At 37.4% G+C, this 27,755-nt stretch overlaps 1 protein-coding gene across 1 annotated transcript; it reads left to right on the forward strand.

The window, feature by feature from the left end:
- Nucleotides 1–15: 15 nt before the first annotated feature.
- Nucleotides 16–27,719, forward strand: LOC137400588 (protein transport protein Sec31A-like). The gene is made up of 24 exons (XM_068086922.1): nucleotides 16–88; nucleotides 3,587–3,825; nucleotides 4,249–4,437; nucleotides 4,877–5,110; nucleotides 5,757–5,879; nucleotides 5,974–6,105; nucleotides 7,140–7,301; nucleotides 9,694–9,825; nucleotides 11,157–11,372; nucleotides 11,656–11,730; nucleotides 14,432–14,609; nucleotides 15,262–15,440; nucleotides 15,695–15,821; nucleotides 15,908–16,053; nucleotides 16,499–16,672; nucleotides 20,144–20,415; nucleotides 20,569–20,906; nucleotides 21,665–21,767; nucleotides 21,887–21,969; nucleotides 22,079–22,200; nucleotides 26,738–26,941; nucleotides 27,039–27,146; nucleotides 27,262–27,333; nucleotides 27,424–27,719. The coding sequence occupies exons 2-24, from the start codon at nucleotides 3,613–3,615 to the stop codon at nucleotides 27,607–27,609; spliced, it is 3,768 nt and encodes a 1,255-aa protein (XP_067943023.1). The 5' UTR covers nucleotides 16–88; nucleotides 3,587–3,612; the 3' UTR covers nucleotides 27,610–27,719.
- Nucleotides 27,720–27,755: the final 36 nt, after the last annotated feature.

The following is a 27,755-nucleotide window of genomic DNA, read 5'->3' on the forward strand; positions in this document are numbered from 1 at the left end:
GAAAATGCTATGAATTGTGGGTATTAAGCCACGTACTTTCACTGCGCGTCAACATCATAATGAACCTATAGTTTCATGTTTGTATCTGGTAGGTATACTTATGAAGATAGGACATGCTAGAATAACAGCTTTACTTGAAGTTTTTTTTGTATTTGTATAATTATTTTGTAGCTTTTGGCGACCCATACGCCTGTAAAATTGTCAATAGCAGTTTTAACCGACTAGTTCTTGGTTCAATGAACTTCTCGGACATCCGGCATACTTGCAAACAACTCAATAATAATATCTATAACTTGGAATACTGTCTTTTTATCCAATACAAGAAATTTGAGTATCGTCGATAATCGTTTTATGAGTAATTGTGCAACTAGGCATTTTATTGGAGGAGGTTATAAACAGGTTATAAACGTAAGAACAGTCGATTGACCGGTGATGAGCCTGACTGATTGCCTCCAATACATCTTTTTCCTATCTGTTTCGCTACTAAACCGAATTTTTTGTTTAGTGCTGAATCACAGGTAACAGTTTAGACGAGGTTCGTCAATGAAACAACAAGGATATTGATGGGACTCTTGTTCCCATGAGTGTTTCCCATTGATGGGAAACACTCATGGGAACCAATAGAAAGCGACAATGAACAGTAATTCGAAGTTTTGTGATGGAACTGTTTAACGAGTTTTGTTAGTTATGACTGTTTGCTTTTTTATTGCTTTTAAGTTTCTTATTATGCATGTCAGATTAAATTATTTAGATATCTATTGCCTATCATCTCTTTTTTCGACCACTAACTACAATGTTTGCAACTGATTGTTAACTAAACAAATCTGCGTTGAATGGACTGAATACAGATTCTTCAGATCTGCTGATTCGTTAGATTGTAGGCTGACTAGACCATGTATAGGCTTGAATATTGTGACAGTCATACATATATCTATCAAATAATTCAACATTATTTTGCCCGCTAACCACAAATATGAATATAGTTAGCGTATCAATTTTGTCATTCACATGCCTTAATGCTTTCATCTAATTACAAGTTTTACAACTATGATGGCGCTGATTCATTTAATACGCTTTATGACCGAAGTTTTAAGTTCACAACACCTTTGTTTCTGTCTATTGTTTTATGTCTTGTTTGTCTGTAAGAAGGCGAGGTTAAACCATTGAAAATAGGTGCTTGGTCTGCTAGTGTTACCATCCAGTTCTCTTCACTTATCCTTTGAGCTACTATGCGAATTCTATTTCAGAAGCAGATAAAACAAATCCAACTCGAGTCTTCTGTCCTGCTATCGGCTAAAACGTGCATAAAATGGCACTTGCCAGAGATATGTTTTTGTGACATTGCTTACCCCTTGCTGACAGATTTTTAATGTCTAAAAAGTCCTGTATTAGTTTTACAGAAAATGAGTTATCTGGTCTCAGGGAATACAAATAACGATAAAATGATATGGAAGCAAAATGACAGGATGTGATTTATATGAAATATTAATTTAGACTGAAACCAGTATATCTAGACTGAAAGCATTATATAGCTGACAGTTATTTCTAACAAAATTTCTTTTTGAGTACTCTATGCTTTTTGCTGTCTAATTGTTCAAAAATTGTACTCATAACCTTTTTTCTACATTTTCGTGTTAATTTAGTTTTTACTGTATTTATTGTAAGCAATCTTTACATTTTTCCTAAACTGAATTTCAGTTATGCAAAAATAAACCTCTACGCGATTCACATAGTGTAAAATCTATAAAATTTACATAGCTTAAATCTAAAAAACAAGTCAGTTAACCTTTAGAACCCTAATGGCCGGTATTTAGGTTTTGCATAGGGTGTGTCAGAAACCCTCACGACTGGAATACCGACGATCACATGGCTCTAGTTACAAATGCTGTTTCAAAATAACAGCGTAATTCAATCAAATTAGTTCTTGCACAGGGCATTAAACCAGAAATTTCATTTCTATTTTTAACCGTTTTCAAATATCTTTATATACATTTTTTTTGTACTTCCTTAGTTACTTAACAATTTTTGTTGAAACGAATCGTTTGTTGGTAGGTCATGGACGATTGTGATGCAAATGAAGAACTATATGATACTAACTATATAATTTTCCAGATTATTTTGAGTCATAAAATGATGATGAACTAGTGCTCGATGGATATGATGCTACTGTAAAGATGTTTACAAGTTTTTAAAATCTTACGAATTTCTACGGTTTTAGCCCGAATAACTGTGAAACAATTTGTTTCTATTTTATGACATTTGCTGTATGTTGCTGGACTTTTTATTAGTCTTTTACCAAATATCATTGTATTATGAGCCCATTTAAATGTATTAATAAACATTCAAAAACTTTGGATCATTGGACAAACTGCCCAAGGTGACTGACACATTGACAAGGGTGGCTAGAGTTCAAAAGGTTAAGTTCATAGAACTTCATTTTATGTGGAGTTAATGTTTATTCTATGCTAAGTCAATGTTTATCCAATGTGGAGTCATATCTTATTTGAGTTGTAGTTAATATTTATTTTATGTGAAGTTTGAAGGTTGTGTTGAGTAATGTTCAGGTGGAGCCATTTGTTAGCTACCTCCTGTTAACCAGTCTTTTTTGTAGAATCACCAAATTCTAGGCTGTTTAAAGCGTCAGTTTTTTATAACTGGCTAAAATTTACATGCGCAATCGCCCGCAGTTTGAAAAACAACTACGGTCTTGAATAGTCATTTGATTACATACACAAACAGTTGAAATGTTGTTGTTTGCTAGTCTATGAGTTCCTAAGTGCTGCAACTGATCACGTATGTTTGCCCATTGAAAAACAAATAGCCAATTTGAATAAAGTTATCAAGATCAAAAATAAGATGAAGCCTTCTACTAAAGCCCTTACATAAATGTACACAATATCTCATAACTTTGTTAAGTTGTGGCAGTAGTGAGAGAAGTCGATATTATCGATCTGCTAATAGCTTACTGCTTTCAAGTATGAGCATGTTTTAGATTTTTAGTTTCTGCCTAAATTCTTCCGAATTGTAATTAATAATCTGATAATGTTAATAGCAATATTAATAGTATGAATCAGCCATGATCTCTTGTTTATCTCCTAGAAAGAGTCATGTCAATGATAATCACCTTAGTAGGCTTGTTCAAATAAAAAAACTTGGATTATCACTAAGAATATTGTGAAAGGAATAGGCTAACAAAGTTCAATCAAAGATATTCTTTTACGGATCAAGTATTTTTAATGCTGCTATGCATATTGAATAGATTGAGCCTGCAAACATCCTGACTTTGGTCAATAGAAACTGTCATGCCATACCCTAGAGAGACTGCAAAATGTGTAGAGGTTTTATCGTAAACGAGTTAGATGTATTGTACAACATTAATCTTGAGAGTCTGAATTTGAGAAGGTTTCATTGTAGTAAGATGACATTTAATATGGCAGCAACTGTTCTTTGGACATTTATAAGCTTGTATTAGCCAATTTTTATTACTTATGTGAGACTATTGAGATGAATAATATTGTAAAACATAGCATAAAACCTTCTGAACTCACATTAGAGATGTCTGCTCTACGGTAAGAGATCGTTGTAGAATGAGCTAGTTAGTCTGGACTCCAAATGAAGGTGAAAGAGATTGAACGCACTGCTAATGTAGCCTGGTCACCCGCTGAACAGCATCCTGTGTATCTCGCCTGTGGTACGGCTGCTCAACAGCTTGATGCTAGCTTCAGCACCCAGTCTAAGCTAGAAGTCTTCAAGTTTAACCCTGAGGAAACAGGATATGATTGTGAACTTGTAACTTCTACAGACACCGATCACAGGTTCAATAAAGTAAGTTTGTGCTTATTTGTTTGCTATTATCTGTGTTTTAGCCAAGGTGTGATATATATTTTACCACCTTCTACCTTTTTATGTGCCTGTCAAATTAGCATGTAAATTTCAATCATTAAATATTGATCTCATATATTAAAGGTTTTATAGTTGCCCTTCTTGTTAGCTGAAACATTGCAGAAGTTGTCTTCTTCCGTGTTTCACTTGAATGAATTAGCTAAGTTAATAGTACTTATATGAATTGTACTTACATGTAGATATGAACTGACTTGTATTTATGCTTGTATGAATAAGCACTTCAGTTGTATGAATACCACCTGCTAGTGACTGTCTGTGAAACTTCAGTTTTAGACAGTTTATAGGTCATGTGTGAAAACTAGGAGCATGAAAGTTTAACAATACTCAATTCTGTTTTTGTCGCAGGTGGTATGGGGGAATTTGGGTATGAAAGATGGCAGCCACTCATCAGGTGTTATTGTTGGCGGGACTGATAAAGGATTAGTCTGTGCCTGGGATGCCTCCAAGCTTATCATGCAAGAGTCGGATTCTCAAATCCTCAACTTATCAAAGCACGTCGGTAATGTCGGTGCTCTCGATTTCAACAAATACCAGGTAATAGTTTTTGGTGTGAGGGCTTAAGCTTCTTGTGACAGTGTGGCTCAGTTTGTTGCAGCTCCATAGAAACCTGTTGTTTCAGTATCACCTTGTCCGAGTAGGTTTAATATGTGACGCGACTGCCATTGAACCTCAAGTGAGAGACCAAGCTACAGTCTTATATTGAATATATGCAATTCCTTGCTCTGCTCAGTGGCTGGTTTAAATATCAAGCTTGATAATTAAAAATGAGCATTTGCAAAGATCTTCAGCAGCCCAGGAATATATTGTTGAAGTATGTTTAAATTCAAATTAGTAAAAATAAGTTGCTAGGCAGAATGTTTAGTTTAGATGCTGGTTGCATATCTCCTTTCTCCAACATCCGATATTGTTTCATGATAACCCGATTCCACAAAAAATGTGATGTTGCTTTTATAGCTGCTTGTTGTTGTCATAGGATAATTTGCTGGCATCTGGTGGCAGCGATTCCGAAATATATCTTTGGGACCTAAATAATCCGACCACACCGATGTCACCTGGTGCTAAGTCACAACCCTCTGATGATGTAACATGCCTTTCATGGAATTGTCAAGTGCAGCATATACTGGCGAGTGCACTTAATACTCGCTGTGTAGTCTGGGACCTGAGGAAGAGTGAGCCTATTATTAAGATTAGTGATAGCATGTCACGGGTGAGTTTCACTGCAGTTACATTTGCTCTACATAGTCTTGCTTAAAACAAGTGTCACTGCACAGTGACTATTATTGCTATGCTTTGGCAAGTGTCACTGCCGAATGGCAGGTGTCACTGCGGAATAGCAAGTGTCTCTGCTGAATGGCAGGTATGGCTGCTGAATAGCAGGTGTCGTTGCTGAATGGCAGTTTTTTCTGCTGAATTGCAAGTGTTACTGCTGAATGGCAGGTGTCGCTTCTGAATGGCAGGTATTGCTGCTAAATGGCAGGTGTCACTGCTCGGTTGTTGGTGTTACTATTCATTAGCAAGTGTTACTCCTCAGTACTATTAGTTTTATTTCTTATATTTTACTCTGCCCATTAACAGGTACTCTTCGCTTTTACTTTGATTGCTCTACCAGAAAAACTAAGGCAGCGATTATGTAAAACATTTTTTATGAAAAGCATTCTAAAAGGTTAAAATTCTAAAAAGATGTAATTCAACAACTGATAGAAATAGTTTTATAAAGTTTTGCAGTTGTTTGCTCTTGCATCTTTTGGCCTCATGTGTTCAAGGCTGGTGGTATGCATAGCATTAGAATATTTTAGGAATAGGTGAGTCTTTGTGCGTAACATCGCAGAAAAGGTATTTCTAATACTTTACAGATTAAGTCAAAGTTAGTAACATGGCATCCTGAGGTAGCAACTCAGCTAGTTCTTTCATCAGAGGATGATCATTCACCCGTCATACAGCTGTGGGATCTCAGGTTTGCTGCTTCTCCACTTAAGGTATGCGGTGCCCTCTCTTTTGTATCGCTTACTCTTTTGCGAATGAATTGGTTTCTAACTTATTACCGTAAAACTGGTGTGTTGTGCTTGCTAGGTGTTAGAAAAACACTCACGAGGGCTACTCTCAATGGCATGGAGTCGGTCTGATCCTGATTTGCTCATTTCATCTGGCAAGGATAATAGGCTGCTCTGTTGGAATGCAAATGCGGATGTCATAGGCGGAGAGGTAGGAACCCATTTGAGTGGCTTAGAGTATGCTGATGATATGTTGTGGTTGCTTACCTGCTGACCCCATGAACTTAGACTATATGGGAATGTCAATGATAACATCGGTCCAATTTCTCCAGAATCATCTTCAAAGCTTTTGATTATAAATCAGAATATGACTGAAAAAAGTGCCTCCGGACAGCATTTTACTATTCATTACAAACGAGCAAAGATTCTATTTAGTCAATCATTTCAACATCTTAGTATCAACCTAGTTGATAGAGGGAATTGAAGCTGTAGGGGAATCTGGAATGACTGTCCGCATTGCTGGACCGAGTGTCCACAGTGCTGGACTGAGTGTCTACAGTGCTGGACTGAGTGCCCACAGTGCTGGACTGAGTGTCCACAGTGCTGGAATGAATGTTCACAGTGCTGGACCGAGTGTCCACAGTGCTGGACTGAGTGTCCACAGTGCTGGACTGAGTGTCCACAGTGCTGGACTGAGTGTCCACAGTGCTGGACTGAGTGTCCACAGTGCTGGAATGAATGTTCACAGTGCTGGACAGAGTGTCCACAGTGCTGGACTGAGTGTCCACAGTGCTGGAATGAGTGTCCACAGAGCTGGCATGAGTGTTCAGTGATGGATTGAATATCCACACTGCTGAAATGAATGGCTATGGTACTCAACTGAAATCTCAACAGCTCAGAGTGAATGTTGCAATTGGAAGTCAGCGAATGACCGGTCCAGCTATTTCTGAAAGCACCTAGCATTTATTCTAAGTAATTGTGGCATTCCTTAGTCCTACATCCGTAACTATTGAGGCAATAGAAGGTTTCACGTCATCAGCTCGTAGCTGATTGGGTGTACGTTCAACACGATCGAATTGAAAAATATGGCAAAATTTTGTTGTCTTTTGTTTTCAAAAATGCTAAATGAATTGTCATACCGCTACATTGCAAAATATCTTGCCACGATCTGTTACTCTACATGTAGATGGTGGGAGTCGCATTATGCCCTCCCACACGCAATATACGTCGATCTCTTTTTTGTAGGTGACATTCGAGCTTCCTCTGACAGGTCAGTGGTGCTTTGATGTTCAGTGGTGCCCACGCAATCCGCAGTGCTTCTCTACTTGTTCCTTTGATGGCCGAGTTGGTGTCTACTCCATCATGGGGGGAGAGCTCTCATCTCAGTCCCTCTCTTCTACCAGTAAGGTCAGCGCCTTCCCTCATACCTTGTCTAATACTATATTTTCTACTTACAGTTAGTTCCTACAGGTCTGGGTTCTTTGATTATTATTCATCTCCAAATTATATAATGCGGGATTTTCTGTGAATATCAGTATTCCAATATATTCCGAGTTGTTATACCTAACGGAATGCATTATTTGAAGGTTTTTTTGATATAAGAATGGTGCTGTTTGAAGATGTCATTGTAATAAGTTTGATTGCAAAAAAGTAGGACTATATTATGTTTATAGACTGTGCGTACTTTTGGTTAATATGTTTGATTCAATAGGTAGAAAATCTGTTTAAATTCAAGCTGTCGATGAATGCGACATATTTGCATATGCAAAGAACACTAACACATGGAGACTTAAACAGTCCTGGCGTTATACCGTTAAGAAATAAATATGAATTGCGCCATGTTCTCTTTTTCAAGAGACAAATAAAGCCATTTATATTATTATTTTAAATTTTCTGCATCGACCTTGTAAACCTGAGATTTTTTTCTGTTTAAACAGAGTCAGGTATGACCATCGTAATGTTTGCTTTGTCTGTTACCCGCTTGTTCGCTTGTTTCACACCTTCTCTGTTCTGCATATCTTACCCAGCTTGTGTTAGCTACTCACAGTTTTATGTTGTTAGGATCTTTGCTTATTTATATGTTATTATCTTGCATGGTGCTATTTCTGTCTGCTATTGGGCTTCAGTGAGCTCTAACACTTGAAAAGCGAGATCTGTCTGGTAATAGAAATAATCTTTCCTTTACTTGACTCATTAAGTATGTTCAGACAAATCATCATGTCATCTGAATACCGCTAGCCAACTATACCGAATGTGGGAGTTATTTCCTCAACTCGATGTGTTCCTTTACTAACAAATACATACAGTACAATATATTCCGAATATAAAAAATAGCATTTTGTTAAGAATATGTACTTTTGACGCAGGTTATAATGCTGCCAGTCTATTCTGCACCGTCATCATCATGCTGCCGTCTGTTTATGATGCAATGGCACATGTATGCATGTCTAGAGACACGTTAAAGGTTGACTTGCAACAAAATTCACTTTACAGTTATTTGGTATCAAAAGATTCACCATGTCTTACTCTGTTGTGTTGTAGGTGTCAAATACGTGGAAATGTGATTACAAGCTCTTAAAAGCTCAAAAACGAAAAGCCGCTGTAGATTGGAATCTCTTTATTTCTCTGACGTATTCATTACAGTTTGGTTATCGTCTTGTCACGTGATATTCTCACGTGAATTGAAAGGCCAATAAAAAGCTTAATGTAAAACTTATCGTAGCACTAATTTATGACAGACACTTCGGGTTTTACCGAAGACCCCGTATCAAATATAGATGCTCACTACTTTACAGTTTTCTTTCGGAATTATTCAATCGTCAAGTCGTAATCTGATCACGTGACCCAATACTTCACAAATAATTTTTGCAGCTCTTTTCGATTATCACAGGTAACCAACAGGCTCGTCATGATTATCAGACAATGATATATACTCCTTCGAGGTAAGGTTAAAAAGTTTAACGATTTTTTATGGTAAGTTATAAGATATCAGCGCTAAAAGTGACAGCATTACAATGACGATAAAACAGTCGCGTAAAAACAATAGACATGGTTTTATTGAATGCGTGAAGTATATTTGTGAAAATGTTTCGACGAATGAGGTTGCATGAAAGTGTAAACAGAAACCATCCTGTAACAACTACGTCTCATTTGAGCCGTTTTGGAAAGCGAATCCAAACTACGGCGGTCTCGTGTGGCTGCGATTAACTGTTTGTTTTTGAGCTTTTAAGAGCTTGTAATCACATTTCCATATATTTTGCACCTAGAACACAACAGAGTAAGACATGGTGAATCTTATGATACCAAATAACTGTAATGTGAATTTTGTTGCAAGTCAACCTTTAACAATGACAGCAGTATTGTCAATGTCGGAAGTCTTATTGTTTAGATTAGTCAAAGATCGATAATATTTGTCATTTCCATGTGTTGTTGGTGTATAGTTTCTATGCTTACTTATGTTAACCTTAGTTTCTGAGTGGACTTTAAGAGTTTGAAAGGCCTGTACAATTTTATTACAACAATTGTGTCCATTGCTGGAAAAAAATGTTTCATAATGATCTATAATTCATTCATAAGATGATTAATGATTCATAAGATGATTGCACAACGGCATTTTATAGATGAACAATTTGTAGCAAGAAGTTAGACTTTAACGGATTGAAACATAACGATGCCCATGTTAGGCAGTAGGTAGCAGTTGTATGATATATTAGTATAATATATATAATAGTCATATAATAGTTGGTTCTGGTCTGTGGCTGCGCTAATCAGATTTCCTTTGTCTCTTCACAACCTGCAGATCGCCGATTCATTTGGTGGATTTGACAACATGACCTCTCCACACGCTGTTCCTCAGGTGGAAAAAATAGTTGTGCCACAGATATCTAAAGCACCCAAGTGGCTAAAGAGGACATGTGGAGCTTCATTTGCCGTAAGTTTCTAAATGTTTCTAAACACATTTACTTGTTTTAATGAATTTTAGGTAAAGTATTGGCGATCATAATTATGGGACCATCTAATAATGTTTTTTCGTCATCTTTGTTATTTATGACATAAACTCCCTTTCTTTATTATCTCAGACCATACATACTATACATATTTGAGAATCAAGTTTTGTAGACCCTCTGTCTGCCGCCAAATGTATTCTCAAGAAATATAGTTTATTTATTGGGCACCCATTTTAGCCTATTCAGTGATTAACAATAAGGGCCGGTCAACTAAATATTAACATACTACTAATAAGTACCCGAAAGGTACTTACTACTACTTACTTACTTATTTACTTTGGTGTAGTTAAGTGTACACGTGTTCATAATACCATGCTAAATTTGGCCAAATTTGTCGATAAATATGAGCTTAGTTTTAATTGGATTTTTTGTCATATTGAGTAGATATCATGATTTTACACCAGATCGAGGCTAAACCAGGCAAATATCAGTTGATATTTAATAATATTTATGTGTAGAACATCTTAGCTCTCTGTTAATATGCAGATTTCTATAATTCATCTACTACTTATCAAACTATGAATTAATTACAAATAATGTGTTTATTTTAAATAGTCCCATAATTACATTCACCACTGTGTATTGATTGAAAAACTAGTGTTTTTGCCTTGTAGAATTTGACATTTTGTTAAATAAACATGGTGAGCTGAGTATGCTGGTAGGTGATCTGAGTGTGCTGGCAGGTGATCTGAGTGTGCTGGCAGGTGAGCTGAGTATGCTGGCAGGTGAGCTGAGTATGCTGGCAGGTGAGCTGAGTATGCTGGCAGGTGAGCTGAGTGTGCTGGCAGTTGAGCTGAGTATGCTGGCAGGTGAGCTGAGTGTGCTGGCAAGTGAGCTGAGTGTGCTGGCAGGTAAGCTGAGTGCGCTGGCAGGTGAGCCTAGTGCGCTGGCAGGTGAGCCTAGTGCGCCGGCAGGTGAGCTGAGTGCGCTGGCAGGTGAGCTAAGTATGCTGGCAGGTGAGTTGAGTGTGCTGGCAGGTGAGCTGAGTGTGCTGGCAGGTGAGCTGAGTATGCTGGCAGGTGAGTTGAGTGTGCTGGCAGGTTAGCTGAGTGTGCTGGCAGGTGAGCTGAGTGTGCTGGCAGGTGAGCTGAGTGTGCTGGCAGGTGAGCTGAGTGTGCTAGTAGGTGAACTGAGTGTGCTGGCAGGCGAGTCTAGTGCGCTGGCAGATGGTTGATAACTCAAGTATGATTACTGATGACTTGTGAGTTCTAACTAATAGCTAATAACTACCCATCCATACGATTGTGTGTTTCAGTTTGGTGGTAAACTTGTAACATTCTCAAATACGAGGACCCCAGAGAGAACCCAAGGCTCTGTGAAAATAGAGAAAGTGAGCACAGAGGCTGAAGTTGTCTCCCATTCCACTCAACTCGAGCATGCTCTTCACAACAGACAGTTTGCTGAGTTCTGCTCACTCAAAGTTGGCAATAGCAAGGAGGAAAAGGAGGAAACGCTTTGGCAGTTTCTCAAGGTTGGTCCTGGAACCCAATATATCATGTGTTTGTTCAATGTCATTGACTACAATTTTGGTAGGATTAACAATGTCTTCATGATATTCTTTGTATGTGTAGTTATGGTGCGTAGCCTGAGAACACTGATTAGAGTAAATATTTGGTATTAACAGGTGTGTTTCAAACTACTATCAAGCAGCTATTTCAACTTATGAATCGCTTAGCATCTGAGATTTCTGTTGCTCGGTTTGCAATTGAAGTTGTAGTTCAGTAGCTCAGCTCTGATCTGATGTCTATTCGCAGGTCAACTTTGAGAGCGAGCCGAGGAGACGGTATCTAAGCATATTGGGGTTTGACTCACAGACCGTTTCGAGCAAGGTACACCATTTTTGTTATTCCTTTGTGGCTAACGTACAGCGGGGCCAATAGTCACATGTGTTCCACATAAAGAAAGATTGATTAGGCAGCTACATATTTTGGGTTATTATGCTTATTCTGTGCAGAAATTTTCTACTAAGTAGGTATTCTTTTGCTTTTTAATTCTGAAATTAATTTGATACTGATCATGTATGAGAGCATACAAGAACTGAACATTATCACTCGGTGAAATGTTGCATTTTGAGATAAACAAGTGAAAGGCTTGTTTCGTTGATTATTAAGTACTTTGTTTGTTGGCTCGTTGAGCTTAGTAATAATTATCCCTTATTGCTTGACATGGTTAGAAATTACCAATATATAATATAATATATACAAATGAAATAGATAATTTTAATGGTGTGTAGCCCTTCTGTCAAATTTTATTGGAATGAGTTGTGGCGGTTTGAGGAGAGTTAATATTGCTAATTGTTATTATGGCCAAAAAAAAGCAAGTTAATTATACAGTAGTTGTCGATGTTACAGTAGCAGAGTTATATTCACAACAACTTTACTACAATAAACATACACATAGCAACAGTCTGATGTTTAGTATCTTTTTTCTAAGTAACTAATACAATAAGATGTGCGACCTTGTTGGCCAATAAACAAAGTATTTATTGACATAATTTGTAAATACATGTCAATGTGTATTTTAAACTGTAAAGAAAGGATCAAATGATTTATGACATACCAAAGGTACTGTAGAACAGCATCCATGTTTTTTTCCATGAGTAGTGCGGGTGAGCAAAGTGAAGGCTGCAGAGGATCACTTTTCTGAAATAGTTGCAAATGATATGTTTTACTAGAACTCTCAGCAGTCTCGTGCACTGTGAGAGATCGTCATGAGTAATCAGTGTGGGCATAAATTACACTACCAAATTAATTTGTTTACGTATTCGGTAAAACTTGATATTTACAGGGTCGTTTATAAATTGTCATAACCTTTGAACCATTTGGTCTGTAAAACATTTTGATACCAAATTAATCATAAAATTTTACATCAGCTGAAACTGAAAAATGCCACAGATGTGTTGTAGAATGTGAACAAATACTTTTTTGGACATTTTCGAAACGACTGTGGCTATGTCCGAGTCGGACGATTTATCAATATTATTACAGTTTGTGGCATTATTATTGCTTATAAAATATGAATAATAACTCTCAATAGTACTATTGTTCAATAAAAATCACCTTGAGTCCATAGATCGATTAGTAAAGATTTGTAGCCGTAATGCGTCTTAGCATGACTGGTCATTTCTAACAATAGATTACAATGAAAAATAAAAGTCTTTGCAAAGCGAAATTTTGCTCATGATGGGTTGTTAACATATTTTTATTGGCTCGACGCATGCAGATAAAATTGTTTCCTTTTGTTTAAGTACAGATACAGTACGGTAATTTATTAACTACTCACTAATCAGAAATGATTTGTACGAAGTCCGCTAACGCCGCATCATGCGGCTCTTGGCCATATGAAAACGCTTTGTTGAGTTGTACTATGCGGTCGTACAGCTAAAATATTAATGCGTGGAATGGTAAGGTGACCGAGTGGTGTTGTGGTAGCATCATTGCCTATGAATCTGATTTAAGACAATTTAAAGACAATTTTATTCCCAAGTTCTTAGAGTGACTATGGACAATTGGCTTGGGACTGCGTGCATTTACAGTATAGATTAGATAGATTCCTTGGTCATTTATCAAAGCTTTCAAAATCAATTGTCTCTGATTTAAAAAAACCGTAAAATTAAATAATACATTTTTATAAAATGTTTTGCAACATTCACATGCCTAAGTAAAATAAAAATTGAGAAGTTGTGGCTGTTTAGCTTAGCAAATTATGAATGCTCCTGGTACACTACACCTCAGATAGAAATTTTAATCTTTTTGATAAAGTTCCTACACAAATTAATGTCAACTGCAGTTATTACTGTATTATATATTATATTATATGTATATTTTAAAAGATTACAGGGGTATGTATTTGGTCATTTCTCTATTCTTTCCTTCCTACGTGCAATAATCTCCAGAAATAGCGACTAGTTCGATGAATGCTGATAATTTTATAATGAGCAAATATTTGGTTGGTTTTAGTCATGTGTAGTGAACTATACATACTAGTTATTTGTGGATTGCCTTAGTACACTCTTTGTTAGATATTGTGCTAAGTCTGTACATACACATTCTGACTCTAGCGATTGCCCGTAGTCCGCTTTAGTATATTGAAAACAATAGCGACCTCTGGTAAATATTCACTGTCAGCAGGGATTTTCCACGTAATCGTTAAACATGTCGTTTCCAATATGTCCAGTCAGTATTTCCATTGCCACTGTAAGTTAATGAAAAAACTTATAGTGAGCAGCGATTTCCATCTACTTGAAATAAACCATATATTTTGGCATCGCCATTTTTGGTCATTTCGAGTTTACCTACCTACCGACACTAAATTTAGCTTCTTCTACACATGCTAAATATTCTAATGAGGCGTTAAGAAAGAAGGTGTGTGATCTGTTCGGTTGGTGAAATTCCACAAACTAGTCGAATCAAAATATGTGCGCGTGTTAAACTTGATTGGTCTATAATTTGAAGGTACAATCGCGGCGTTATGTTCAATATGGTCGAAACATGTCATGTACATGAAGGTGTATTTGCTGATTGTTTACAGGTGTCTTTCGCGACTGCCAGTAGCACGGATGATACAGAGAGTGATGTTACCTCAAAAATATCGGAGATGTCTACTAGTGAAAATCTGACCAATGGCCTTCAATCAACAGTTGATGATGGTGGAGACTTCTTCCTGAAATCAACGGAAATGGAGCTGCGGTTTAAAACAGATGGAGAAGGTGATTTTGTGTTGCTTCTTGTATATGCCGGGAGATAGCTTTTGCAGCTCTGGTTACAGTTCTTTACCGACGGATCATACATGAAAAGTATAATCATTAAGCTACACATTCGTCTAAATTCTCAATGAAACCTTGAAGCTTTCATCATAATTTATGGTAGTTTCAACTGCGTGATAATATGCATAATATGCAACCGATAATATGCAAGGCTGTTGCAGTATTATGTCATCTCTCATCGCTATCTCTATTTTTACTGTCGCTATTATTATTATTACCATTGGTATTCTTGGTTCAAACACGTAAAGTTGGATAAATATTACTTTGGGCATTACAAGCGTATAGAATAGTTACAAGTCTAATCGGTGGTGCTTTAGAAATTGTTAATTTTTATGTCTCGATTAGTCTGAGATTTTGAAACAAGCAAGTATTATTGGAGCAGACATTTGCTCAGGTTTGGTTTAGACTGTTGAAGAACTGGGTGCAGTCTCCATTACTCAGCCGCTAACATATACATAAAACTGCTATTGCTTGTGGACTCCTTGCACATGGCTGTTTCACTTGCCGGATTATCTCTGCTATGTTGTTCTTTTTATGTTAAAAATCTGTTTTTCTGCATTTGTGTAATTTTAAGTTGAGCTCTATCGTCTTGCAGATAGCGAGAGTCTTCTTACACAGGCTTTACTCACTGGGAACTTTGAACAAGCTGTTGACCTCTGCCTACACGAAGGTCGTATGGCAGACGCCCTCATACTTGCCAATGCTGATGGACCGTCTCTGCTGCAGCGCACTATGAGACGGTACTTCAAACAGTGCTCTGGTGCTACATCGAGTGTGAGTTGATAAATTTTGAGGTATTCATGTCTAGTTATTAGTGTTCATGCCATATGCTCTGGTCTTCTTTAGCTTATGTAAATAGTTTTCTAACATGTAGATCAAGGCCTGCTAAGGGTCTCAAAAAACTGCTAGTTATCATTATCCGTATTTAGCTCGGCCAGACGATCAGCTAAACTCAGTTCACTTACAGGTCACTTTTTACATCGCCGGTTCAGCTTCCTGTGATTGGCCGAGTTGACTTCTACTTGTAGTTGATAGCGTCAGTTGTGCAGAAGGATTACGCGGGCCTAGTGGACAGCACTAGCCTGGAGAATTGGAAGGAAGCACTCGCAGTCATACTTACGTACAGTAAACCTGCGGAATTTTCTCAACTCTGTGGTTAGTATCCTGTCTTTATCTTTTTTCCTTTTCCTTTGTTTTTATCACTCTTCTTGTAGCTGATCCGCTATGTGGTGTTTATGCAGATAAACTTGGTTCACGATTGGAATGCTGCGCTCAGCCCGACCTCGCCGCTAATGCTGTCCTCTGCTATATCTGCTCTGGCAATATCGACAAGTTTGTGGATTGCTGGGCCAAGCAGGAATGCAGCAGTGCTCCTGACGCCTTACAAGTAAATTTTACCTTATTCCTATGATACCGATCGTCCGTGTTGTCCTCACTTATGGTAAAAAACATTGTACTGTCTTGCATGGTTACTTGGAAAAAACTGTTAAGATCTTGCTTAAAAAGATGAAAGGTATGGTAACCTCACTCTGGTCATACATAATAAGACAACTCTTATATACACATATGCGTATTCATAATGAACCAATTTGTAATACATTTTATGGAGTTGGGTAGGTTACGATGCATACAGGCTAGTAGCAACAGGCTAGTAGCAACAGGCTAGTAGCAACAGGCTAGTAGCAACAGGCCGGCGCATGCCTCACAGTGGCAGCCTGCTCTGTGTTCAGTTGCTGGATATACTTTGATCATAAGATTAAATCTCTGTAGAAAGTTCAATGGCTGTTTTTCTAATAAGACCCGCAGCTCTTATATTTAGGAAATGTTTGCAGGAGCTAATAGAGAAAGTGATGATGTTGCGGCGTGCTGTTGAGCACCTGCATGGGCAGGAGTACAATATCAAGGCTGGCAGCTCATTGGCCAATAAGTTAGGGGAATACGCAGAACTACTCGCCGCTGAGGGCAGTTTACAAGCTGCCCTTGGCTACCTCACTGGAGTTTCACAGGTTGGCTACATTTTCATTATGTACCATACTGGTAGCTGACTGCGTTAGGTCTCTTGCCAGCATGAATTGAGTTTTTATGTTACATTTTTTGTTCATAAGATATTTTCACTTGAATTGCTTTCAGTACAGAAAAACTCGTTATATATAACAATTTTAATAAAGGGAAAAAATTCTCTTTTAGACGAGTTCCATCTCCAGGCGAGTGTCTTGAAATTCCAGCATTGCTTGACTGCTTTTCAGACTGCATTCAGCAGTAATAAAAATTGTTGATCCTGACAACTTACTTTGCTGCTTCTTATTTTGTCTACTGTGAACTTATAGCTTCCAATTTTGAGTCTTGATTTTATGAAAAAATGCTTTAACACTGTTTTGAAACATTTTATTAGTTTTACTAATACCGTAAAACCTCTATTTGAGTTAAAAGCTGAGAAATAGAGTCCCACCCTTTAATTGAATGCCACTTCTATTTGACCGATACTAATGTATTTGACATTCTTCATTTTTATGAACCCATAATAGCAAAGTGATCACTAAAAAATTGATCACAAAACCGTACTAATAATGACTTAATTACATCGATAACAATTAATTCGTTTGTTGTTGCTGTTCGTGTTGAAGTCCGCTTTCCATCTCCAAGTCTCTAGGTTTTTTCGTTAAAACTCTGATTGCAACACCATAGAAATAATTAGTAGTTGAATCAGGCTAATAGTAGACCGCTTTTTAATGCAGTCTTGATACTTCGATGTATATGGGAAAACGTTTTTGTATTTATGATAGAAATTGTGATACTGTGTATTTGGAGGCTAACATTTTGAGGCTATTTTGATAACACGCAGTTTCTCTTTATTTGCGCTATAAGTTTCTATTCAAAATGGCATCTGTCGCGCAGAGGACAGATTGAGGTCAAAAGACATTGTAGAAGGTATTTAACAGCCAGAAGAATATGAAATGGTTCCAAACAAGCAGCAATCAGAACGCAACTGACTGAGCAAACGATTCTAATCTTTTAGTTTTAAATACTGTACTTTTCGGACTATTAGCCGCTACTTTATTCTGATGATTTGAGCCATGCGTCTTATATAAGGGTGCAGCTATTTTGTGGCTTTTTCTTTCACCACTAGGGCACATTAACCAGAATCTCCGGTTAGTGCGCCTCTAGCGGTGAAAAAAAAAACAAAACAATGCCTAACGGTACTGTTCCGTTAGACACTAGGTTAAAAAGCGTCGGTTAATACGAAACAGTGCCTAACGGCACTGTTTCGTATTAACCGAAACCGTTTTAAACAGTGCCGTTAGGCACTGTTCGTTTTAAACGGAAAAGTTGCTGCCGTGTTAAAAAGCACCATCCTGAGTTCTCCGGCCTATACAAAGGTGCGGCTTATGTATTGTTTTATCGTTTTTTGTAAAATAAAGCAGATGCGGCTTATATAGTAGCCTGTCTTGACAAACTGTTGTTTTTTGCGGAGTTATCCCCCGTCGAGCGGGCGAGCAACAACAGCTTGTCACAAGACGTACTGCACCTGATGCATCAGCTGCACTTATAAGGAGTTGTTCTCTTCCGTCTATGCAGCTTGGTTGCGATGTTATGTCGGTCGCTCCATTGGTAATCATAACGGATTTCGCACAAAAATTTATGTAGAAAAATTGAGATAAAAACGTTTAACTAGCGACCCGTCTCTGCAGTAAACTTTAGTAGAATTTGAGAACTTAGGCAACAACAGCGACTAAAAATGTCGTTATTTGTGCGCTCATTCAATTGTATTTCTATTTTTGTATCAGTCAGTTTTATTTGTTCTTAATGATTTTATTTTCAGTTTATTTTATTTTTAAGTTTTACTAAAGTTTATCACAGAGACTGGTCTTTGGTTAAATGTTGTAATCTTGTTTTTTCTACATAAATTTTTGCGTGAAATTCGTTATGATTACCAATGGAGCGACCGATATAACATCGCAGCCAAGCCGCGTAGACGGAAGAGAACAACTCTCTATAAGTGCAGCTGATGCATCAGGTGCAGTACGTCTTGTGACAAGCTGTTGTTGCTCGCCCGCTCGACGGGGGACAACTCCGCAAAAACAACAGTTTGTCAAGACAGGCTATTTATATAGGGGTGCGGTTTATAGTCCGAAAAGTACAGTATGTAAATATTTGCTCTAAAATGTTAATTTTTTTTTCTGCATGTTGTATAATTATAGTTGGTTTATGCCACTTGTTCTTGAATATATATTTGTAGCATTTGATAGATTATTATAAAACTTATAAATTTGCAGATTTATAGCATATTATTTAATAGTGCGATTGCTGTAATTTGAAATCAGCTTACAAGGGATCGACGCTCGTAACTCCTGTTCTGTTGCATGTAAAAAGCTAGTTTAGGCTAAAAACTAGCAAACATATCAATGAGTGCAATGAGCTTTTATGCAACTTTGTTTAATGTAGTTATAAAATGAAATAAACACTTTAAAGCTCCAACAAATTGTAATGCAAGCTATAAAATGATCATAGGTAATTTCAAGCAATATATATCAACTGGCAGAGACATGCACAGTATCAGCTACCTCGTGTATAATCATTTAAGGATTCATAAGTTGGAAGTGAGTTAGCAAATTTTTTGCATCCAAAAGGATTAATGTCGCAACGCCTGAGGGAGAGTGCAAAATATAGGCAACCTTGGGTTCACCCGTGAAGGGGTTAAATTTATCTTTTCAGCATTCTGACAAGGTGTTTGAAAATACAACGTCACCCTTTATTTAAATGCCACCCTTCATTTGAACGCCACCCTTTATTTGAACGCCATCCTTTATTTGAATGCCACCCTTTATTTGAACGCCACCCTTTATTTGAACGCCACTTCTAATGAAACGCTACTCTAAGGACAGGATTGAAAAATAAAGCGCCATGGCGTTCAAATGAAGGTTTTACGATATTTACTTTGTTTTTTTTTAATGCTGCTCTGATGACTACAATGTAATTAATTTGGAAATATAAAGACCTTTTCTACTGAAATGACAGGTATTCTGAAACCTCCATAGGCACACCAACAAAGAGTATCAATTACCTAGCAATTATTAGTAACATCTGTAATTGTGTATGTAGTAAAGATTTGATAACTCCACAGCATATAAACAGAAAAGATTAGCTCGGAAATATTTTTTCACCTTAGCCAGCACTTTAGTTGTTGTAGTTTGCATTTGTAGTTTGATTAACACTTGCACCATAATTTACGAATGAAATGTTTGACAACTAATTTTGAGTTAGATTCGTTAAAAATTTCTACCTTTGCAGTTATTGACCTGTCGGCAAAGATTTCACAAATGGATTTTTGGGAATTATTTTGCTACTGGTATATTATATATGGGTGCATTCAGGGTTTTGTAAAACTTGTGTGCTTGTGTCAAATCTTGGTCGCTACTCGTAGTAATTATCTGCTCCCGAGTGTTGTACAGTCATTGTGGTTTTTTGTTCTCTTACAGTCACAGAAATTGAGTACGCTCAAGTATAGGCTGCAGATGGCATTAGGCCAGCACCCCAGTGCCTCACCTTGGCCTAAAGCAGAGACGACAGCTGCGCAGAACCAAAACCGACAATTGAATAATGCTGCCAGCAGCAATCCTTACAGTGGTGGAGTTCGTGCTAGTCAGCCCGCCACCTCTGCTTACAAAAAATCATATCAGCCTGCTGAACGGACTGCACCTGTGTCGTCTGGCACCAGCTTTGGCATGAGTGCCACCCATGCAACCTCTCCGTAAGTGTATTCATGGCAAGTTATGGTCACTCAGCTCAGCAGGCCTCGGCTATGTTTTCTTAATGGCACACCTTGGAGGAGTTCCATGTCTTATTAACCGAATTCAAATGTTTGCTTTCTGCTTCGGGTTATGCTTTTGTTTCTTTTTTACAGAGCCGTCAGCACATATAATACCAGTACATCTTATGCTTCCTCGTACGGGTCGTACAACTCTCAACCACAATCCTACATTCAACCAGCTCATTCTATGGGTAACATACAGCCTGCTGCAAGCATCACTGGCACTGCAGCTTCTAGTGTACCAGGTGCTGGTGTACCAGGTGCCGGTATGCCTGGTGCCGGTATGCCTGGTGCCGGTATGCCTGGTGCCGGTGTACCAGGTACAGGATATGGAACTACACCGTACGCTCAGCCCTCACTGCCTACAGGAGGTTATGGTGGCTACTCTGGTTACAATCAACCTCAGTCTGTTGGCCATGTAGCCTCCAGAGGTGAGAATGTTTGAGTAGCGAGTGTGAGTAGATGCAAGCTTTATTTTGACCATATTGCTGTGGTCAGCATATGCACTTTCCAACATATCATGTAAAATTTGAGCAAATATTGGAGTTGAAATCCACAAATAATCTATCATACTATGTTCCATGCATTTCAAAACTGCAATTTCTTAAATAAAATTGAAGGAGCTGGTGAGAATTGAAAGTAAAGCAAAAAAATTAAACTTAGAAATGTATAGCTTAGCTAGTTTGAATTTCGCCTAGACTTAGAGTAAGCTATTTGATTTTTTGTTCTGTGTACAGTAGACGCTTTCATAGTGTATACCTCCTATAATGTATACCTTCTATATTGTATATCTCCTATAATGTATACCTCCTATAATATATACCTCCTATAATGTATACCTCCTATAATGTATACCTCCTATAATGTATACCTCCTATAATGTATACCTCCTATAATGTATACCTTCTATAATGTATACCTCCTATAATGTATACCTCCTATAATGTATACCTTCTATAATGTATACCTTCTGTAATGTATACCTCCTATAATGTATACCTTCTATAATGTATACCTTTTATAATGTATACCTCCTATAACATTAGTATGTAAAGGCGGATGTGTTTGTGATAGTTTGAACATTGTTATCACCGACGATCACTGAAGTATTGTGGTATCAACACTGAGATACAGCGATATAGGGTGATACAGCCTTTAGTTACAACAAAGCCTTGTTCTAATATGGCAGGACTGTTGAGCAAAAAGTACGCTAGCGCTACTGCCAGTCCTACTGCGGAGAGTTCTCAGCCTACAGCTCCAAGTTATTTCAACCCCGCTTCTGCTGCAAGCGGGTAAGTTTAAATTCTTTTTATTTCTAGTATAATCCTTTGTTCTAGCTATCTACTGTAGGGTTGGTCATTGTATACGTTTGTTGATGTAATCATCACATGCTTGTTTATTGTTCTTGCAGCGCATCCTCTCAGCCGAATACAATAAACGCGTATAACGCTGCTAACTTGTACAACCCGGCCCCATCAGCCACCATTGCTTCAGGTTTGAGTGATACATTTACAATCTAATTGTTGCTTTTTCCATTACCTGTTGAGCTAGACATGATATTAATCCATAGCAGTGCGCTGTGCATCTGATGATCTTGTTACAGCTACGCCATTCCAGCCAAGCCCGGCTTACCAACCAGCACCACCCTCCGTAGATGTTCCTGGCGTTGATGCTGTGCGCAATGCCCCTTCAGGCTGGAATGATCCTCCTCCTGTTCACGAAAAGGTCTGTTAGGAAGTTATCTTCTTTCTTGCGAAGTAAATTGGATGTTAAGAGCTTGAGTGAATTGCATTTTCAACGCGCCCAAGGGCCTGATGAACGTGGTAGTAGCTTTTTAACAGGTTTATTGTAATGTAGTACGCCTCTCGTCTGACAATAATCTTCCCAATTAGAATGCTTGTGTCTACAAAATTAAATGAGGATAATAGTTATGTAAAAAAATGCTGAACAAATTTTAGTAAGCCTAGAAACTTTATTTTTTGTGTGACATCTTTATTTTAATAATAGCTAAGGCTTTTTTGGGGATGTATCCATATATTTATAGCGCGTGCGCACTATTGGTGGGTCTTTCTTGAATATATGTAAACGTCATTAATAATACTTCATATCTTGTCAAAATTAACTTGTGTAAGAAAGAGGCAAGCGGATAACAGAGACAGATTAACCTGCTACTCTTTAACTCTCTTCTTTAAGCGAAGGATGTTAAAGATTTGGTTTTAGTGTTCGACATCCGCTGACATCAGCTGCAGCTGTTCACCAGTTTGCAGCAGAGCAAAAACACCTGGGTGACAGTTGGCATTTGGCGTCATCATGAAAGCACTTGAACCATATTTGTATCGTCGCAAGTACTGCATCATTTGTTAGCCTTTGCGCTTGTGAGGATTTAGATGTGGCAGTTTATTGCAAAATTTGTCGTGCGTAATTACAGTTTTAGTTTCGTACTGTTTCTCATGAAAAATTACATAACGCTGCCCTTTGCATGTCTGTTTGGGCCAGTTCTATTTTCCTAATAATGATGTATTGTATTTTATTCAATTTGTTCTAAAGTCCAAAGACAAATACTTCATCTAGCTACATATAGTATTAAAATTAACATATTATATAAGAGTATGTAAACGATACAAAATCTAAATCACCTAAAAACTAAATTACATAAGTAGTAATCAGTAGAAAAATTTTTCATTGTTAGCTTATCTTGAGAAACGTAGACTCAACATTACAGCGAACCCCCCGCCATGTGACAATAATTTATTCCGGTGTTGGCATCGTAAAGTGAAAATGTTGTATAAAGAAGTACAGAAACCCATGGTAATCATCTAATGCAAACAGCCCCTTGGTAAAAAACATCAAAATTTTATATATGTAGGCCTACTGTACATATTAAAAATTAGTAACAATATAGTATATTAACCTTAGCAACTATAGTTACTTACAGTAACTTTGATGTATTTAGTGGATGTGATCTGCTTATGATTGTGGTTATGATTCTCACTTCTTCCTTCAACGTCGTTATCGATCTTAGGACTCATGACTAACAAACTAAAGTTATATTTGTAGTTATATAGTTACCGTAATACCTCTATTTGAACGCTGTATCACTCTATTTTTCAACCCTTTTTCTGTAGGAGTGTTTTATTAGAGGTGACGTTCAAATGGAGTTTGTATTTTTCAAATAGTTCTTCAGAATTTTGCGAAGCTAAATTTAACCTCTTTACGGGCAAAGCGAATGTGGCCTATATTTTGCACTCTCCTTCGAGTGGAGCGACATTAATCCTTTTGGATGCAATAAATCTGCTAGAACTTACCTCCAGCTTGTCGTAGATCTCTAAATAAATATACATTGGGAAGCTGAGAAGCGTCTCTACCAGTTGATATCTAGTACCGTACTTTTTAGACTATAAACCGCACCCCTATATAAGCCGCATCTGCTTTATTTTCCAAAAAACGATAATAAAACAATACATAGACCGCACCTCTGTATAGGCCGCAAAACTCAGGACGGTGCTTTTTAACATGGCAGCAACTTTGCTGTTTAAAACGGAACAGTGCCTAGCGGCACTGTTTCGTATTAACCGACGCTTTTTAACCTAGTGTCTAACGGAACAGTATCGTTAGGCATTGTTTTGTGTTTTCTTTCACCGCTAGAGACGCACTAACCGGAGATTCCCGTTAATGCGCCCTAGCGGTGAAAGAAAAAGCCACAGAATAGCCGCACCCTTATATAAGCCACATGACTCAAAACATCAGAAAAAAGTAGCGGCTAATAGTCCAAAAAGTACGGTACTTGCAATTAACCTACAATGATCTTATATTATGCATTGCTATTTGCTAGAGCTTTCAATTTTTTTATTTCATTCTAAATTTGAAAGCATATTTATATTTTATAGCTATATTTAACAATGTTGCATTGAAGTTCGTTGCACTCGTTGATACGTTTGCTACAGTTTGCAGCCGGAACTGGCTTTTTATGTGCACTAGAAGAGAAGATATGATTATGAGCATCGATCCATTGTAAGCCGAGTTTAGATAATCGCAATGATGCCATCAAATAATATGCTATAAACCTGAAAATTTATTAGTTATATAATAATAATAATCTATCAAATGCTACAAATATATATTTAAAAAAAAAGTGGTATAAACAAACCGTAATTATAAAAGACGCAGAACAAAAGATTAATGTTTAAAAAAAATTTCTATCTGTAGTTCGGCTGGTTACGTTCCGATTGTTGCTTTCTTGTAAAACTATTTCATCTCCTTCTGGCTGCTCAATACTTTCCACGGTGTCTGTTAACCTCAACTCTTTCTGCACTGCTGAACTAGCGATATTAGCGTCCAGAAATATTTCTACCAGAGCAAAACTTTTACTCATTGCAATTTGGAAATTTTTTTGCGAAAATTAGGATAAACTTTTAGCCGCATGCGTGCTAAGGCACAATTTATAATCTGAAAATAGTCGTTCAGATTCCATCGTAATTGTAAACATTCTTCCATATACGTCGAGGTATCAAGACCACATTAAACAAGGATTTACTATTAGCCTGATACAGTTATTAATTATTTCTATGGCCTTGCTTTCAAAGTTTTAAAGAAAAAACTGTATGCTTTGGAGTTAGAAAACGGACTTCGATGCGAACAGCCCCCACAAAAGAATTATTAGTTTATGATGTAACCGAGTCATTATTAGCACTATTTTGTGGACACTTCTACTGATCACTTGCTATTATGGATTAGTACAAATCAAGGAATGTCAACGTGGTGATCAACAGATGTGGCATTCAATTAAAGGGTAGCGCTCTATTTTTCAACCCTTCTGTAGTGCCAGTCAAATAGAAATGGCATTCAAATAAAGATGGCCTTCAAATAGAGGTTTTAGGGTATACAATGCACCTGTGTTACGATTACCCTGTTATACGGTTTTTTCGCTTTATGGTGTGAAGCCCGATGTTTTTCGCCCCGCCATACGACACCAACAAAAGATTCTCTCGAAATTCAAATTTGACTAAATGCATCAGAATAACGAAGATGCCGGCATGCTATTCACAGAAATCCTTCTCACAACACATGAAAGCGATACGATGCTCGCTTTTCCTCTCAGTTCAGTATTATTCGTTATAAGTTATACCGAAAACGAAACCAGACGACCACGACAAAATTAAAGTTTAGTTACATAAAATACATACTAAAACATGACTTTAAGCGTGTGTTTAGTAAGTTAAATTCATTTAAGTTAAATTCAATGTTTATGTTATATGACTGTCTCGAAGGTAAGAACGCCCTACTGTACTGTACATAGTACATTGTAATGTTACATTTTATTGCAGATCATAACCACTAAATCCACTAAAGTTACTGTAACTATAGTTACCAAGGTTTACATATTATTTTGTTACTATTTTTTAAAATGTACAATAACGCATATCAAATTTTGATGTTTGAACCAGGGGTGTCTGCATTAGATAATTACTATGGGTTTCCATATCCCTTTATAGGACATTTTCTCCTTACAATGCCAACACTGAAACGAATTAATGTTATATTGTCGAAAGTTCACTGTATACATATAATGAATTAAAGTTTATAGTAAATATTATATTAAGCGATAAAATGCACATTAAATTTTCATTTTCGCTTACTTTCCACTAATTTTCATTTCATTTGCGCAATATCAAGCATTTACAAAAACGAAGAATGCTGTACTTAGAAAGTAAGCATCTTATCTCGTTCAGGCGTTGCGGGAGAGATTTTGGCGAATAGCATACCGGCATCTTCGTTATTCTACCATATTCAGCGCACCAACCGCCAAATTGGAATTTCGAAAGACATTTTTGTTGAGATCATATGGCGAAAAAAATGCCATGACGAGGGGATGACAAAACATCGTGTTCCACAGCGCAAGGCGAAAAAATCGTAAAACACCGACGTCGTAACCTGGGGGTGCACTGTATTATGTTCAGTGGCACGGTGCGGAATAAATGTCTGGTGTAATTATGTTTGTAATTTCTACCAGCCCATGGTCTTATAATACTGTACTGTTTCGAAAACTCTTGGGTGTTATATGCTGAAAATTACTTGATGTTTTGAAACAAATATTTGCTCAAATTATATGTTGTATGCCAAAAGAAATTGTCCGTTGTCATGATTGGAAGTTGAGATTTGATTGTAATCCTAAACCTGCTTAGTGCCAGCTCCTTGAAATATTTATTACTTCTTACTAGTTGTGTGCTCTTTACAACTGAATAGTGTCAATGGGTACTTGCAGGAGCCTGAATCGCCCAAGTCAGCTGCCGCACCAATTACAATGCCTGTATTCAACCCAAACGTGTCGCAGCCATATATGTCTAATGACGCAATGCGCATGAATACATCCAACCAGCCCTCTCCACCACAGCAGTATTATGGAGGCCAGCCGACAAGCCAGCCTACACAATACAGTCCTGGGCAACAACAGCCACAAAAACAACCGGTAAGGAAGACTATCTCATACTTTATGGTGTATTTGGAAAATGCACTCATATGTAGACCTGTTACACAACCAGTGCAATGTATGTAATGTCTTGCAGGCTCCTGCTGCTCCTGTCATCAAAGCTCCCTTACCAGAAAGGCATTTGGTTCTTAAGGAAACATTGGATAATTTAGCTAACAAATGTTTGCATGCATCAAATAACCCTGTGAGTATTTCAATTTTCAACCCTCTAGAATAAGCATCAAGCGTTGTGTGCTGCATATATGAATAGTTAAATAGCTGGGAAATTATCGTTTGTTTTACGTGTTTCTCAATTACAGCAACAGAAGAGGAAACTGGAGGACGTAGTAAGGAAGTTAGAATCACTTTATGATAAGCTTAGGAATCAAATGGTAATTATTTTCACAATACTTTTCGCTAATTTGTCAAACGTGAATGCATTCTTGAAAATTACAGATTGATACATTTTCTTCGTGTTGCAGTTGAGTGAGACCATCCTTACCGGATTGCATCAAATAGTAGCATCAATAAAGCAGTACGATTACCAAGCTGGTTTGGCTATACATACGCACATGGTGTCGCAGGGCAATTTCAGTGAAATCAGTGCATTCATGCCAGGACTGAAGATGCTGATGCAGACCGCGCATCAATTGCAAGTATTTGTCTGATCTACTGGGTTGATTATTTTACGCTTCTATCACATTAATATTTCAGCATACATATTATATTTGGATTATTTAAATAATTTTTTCATCAAATACATATAGAACAAGTATAACCTTATTGTGGTCCGCTTTATTTTCTACAATCACAA

Source organism: Watersipora subatra, chromosome 1 (assembly GCF_963576615.1).
Source record: "Watersipora subatra chromosome 1, tzWatSuba1.1, whole genome shotgun sequence".
Lineage (NCBI taxonomy): Eukaryota > Metazoa > Bryozoa > Gymnolaemata > Cheilostomatida > Watersiporidae > Watersipora > Watersipora subatra.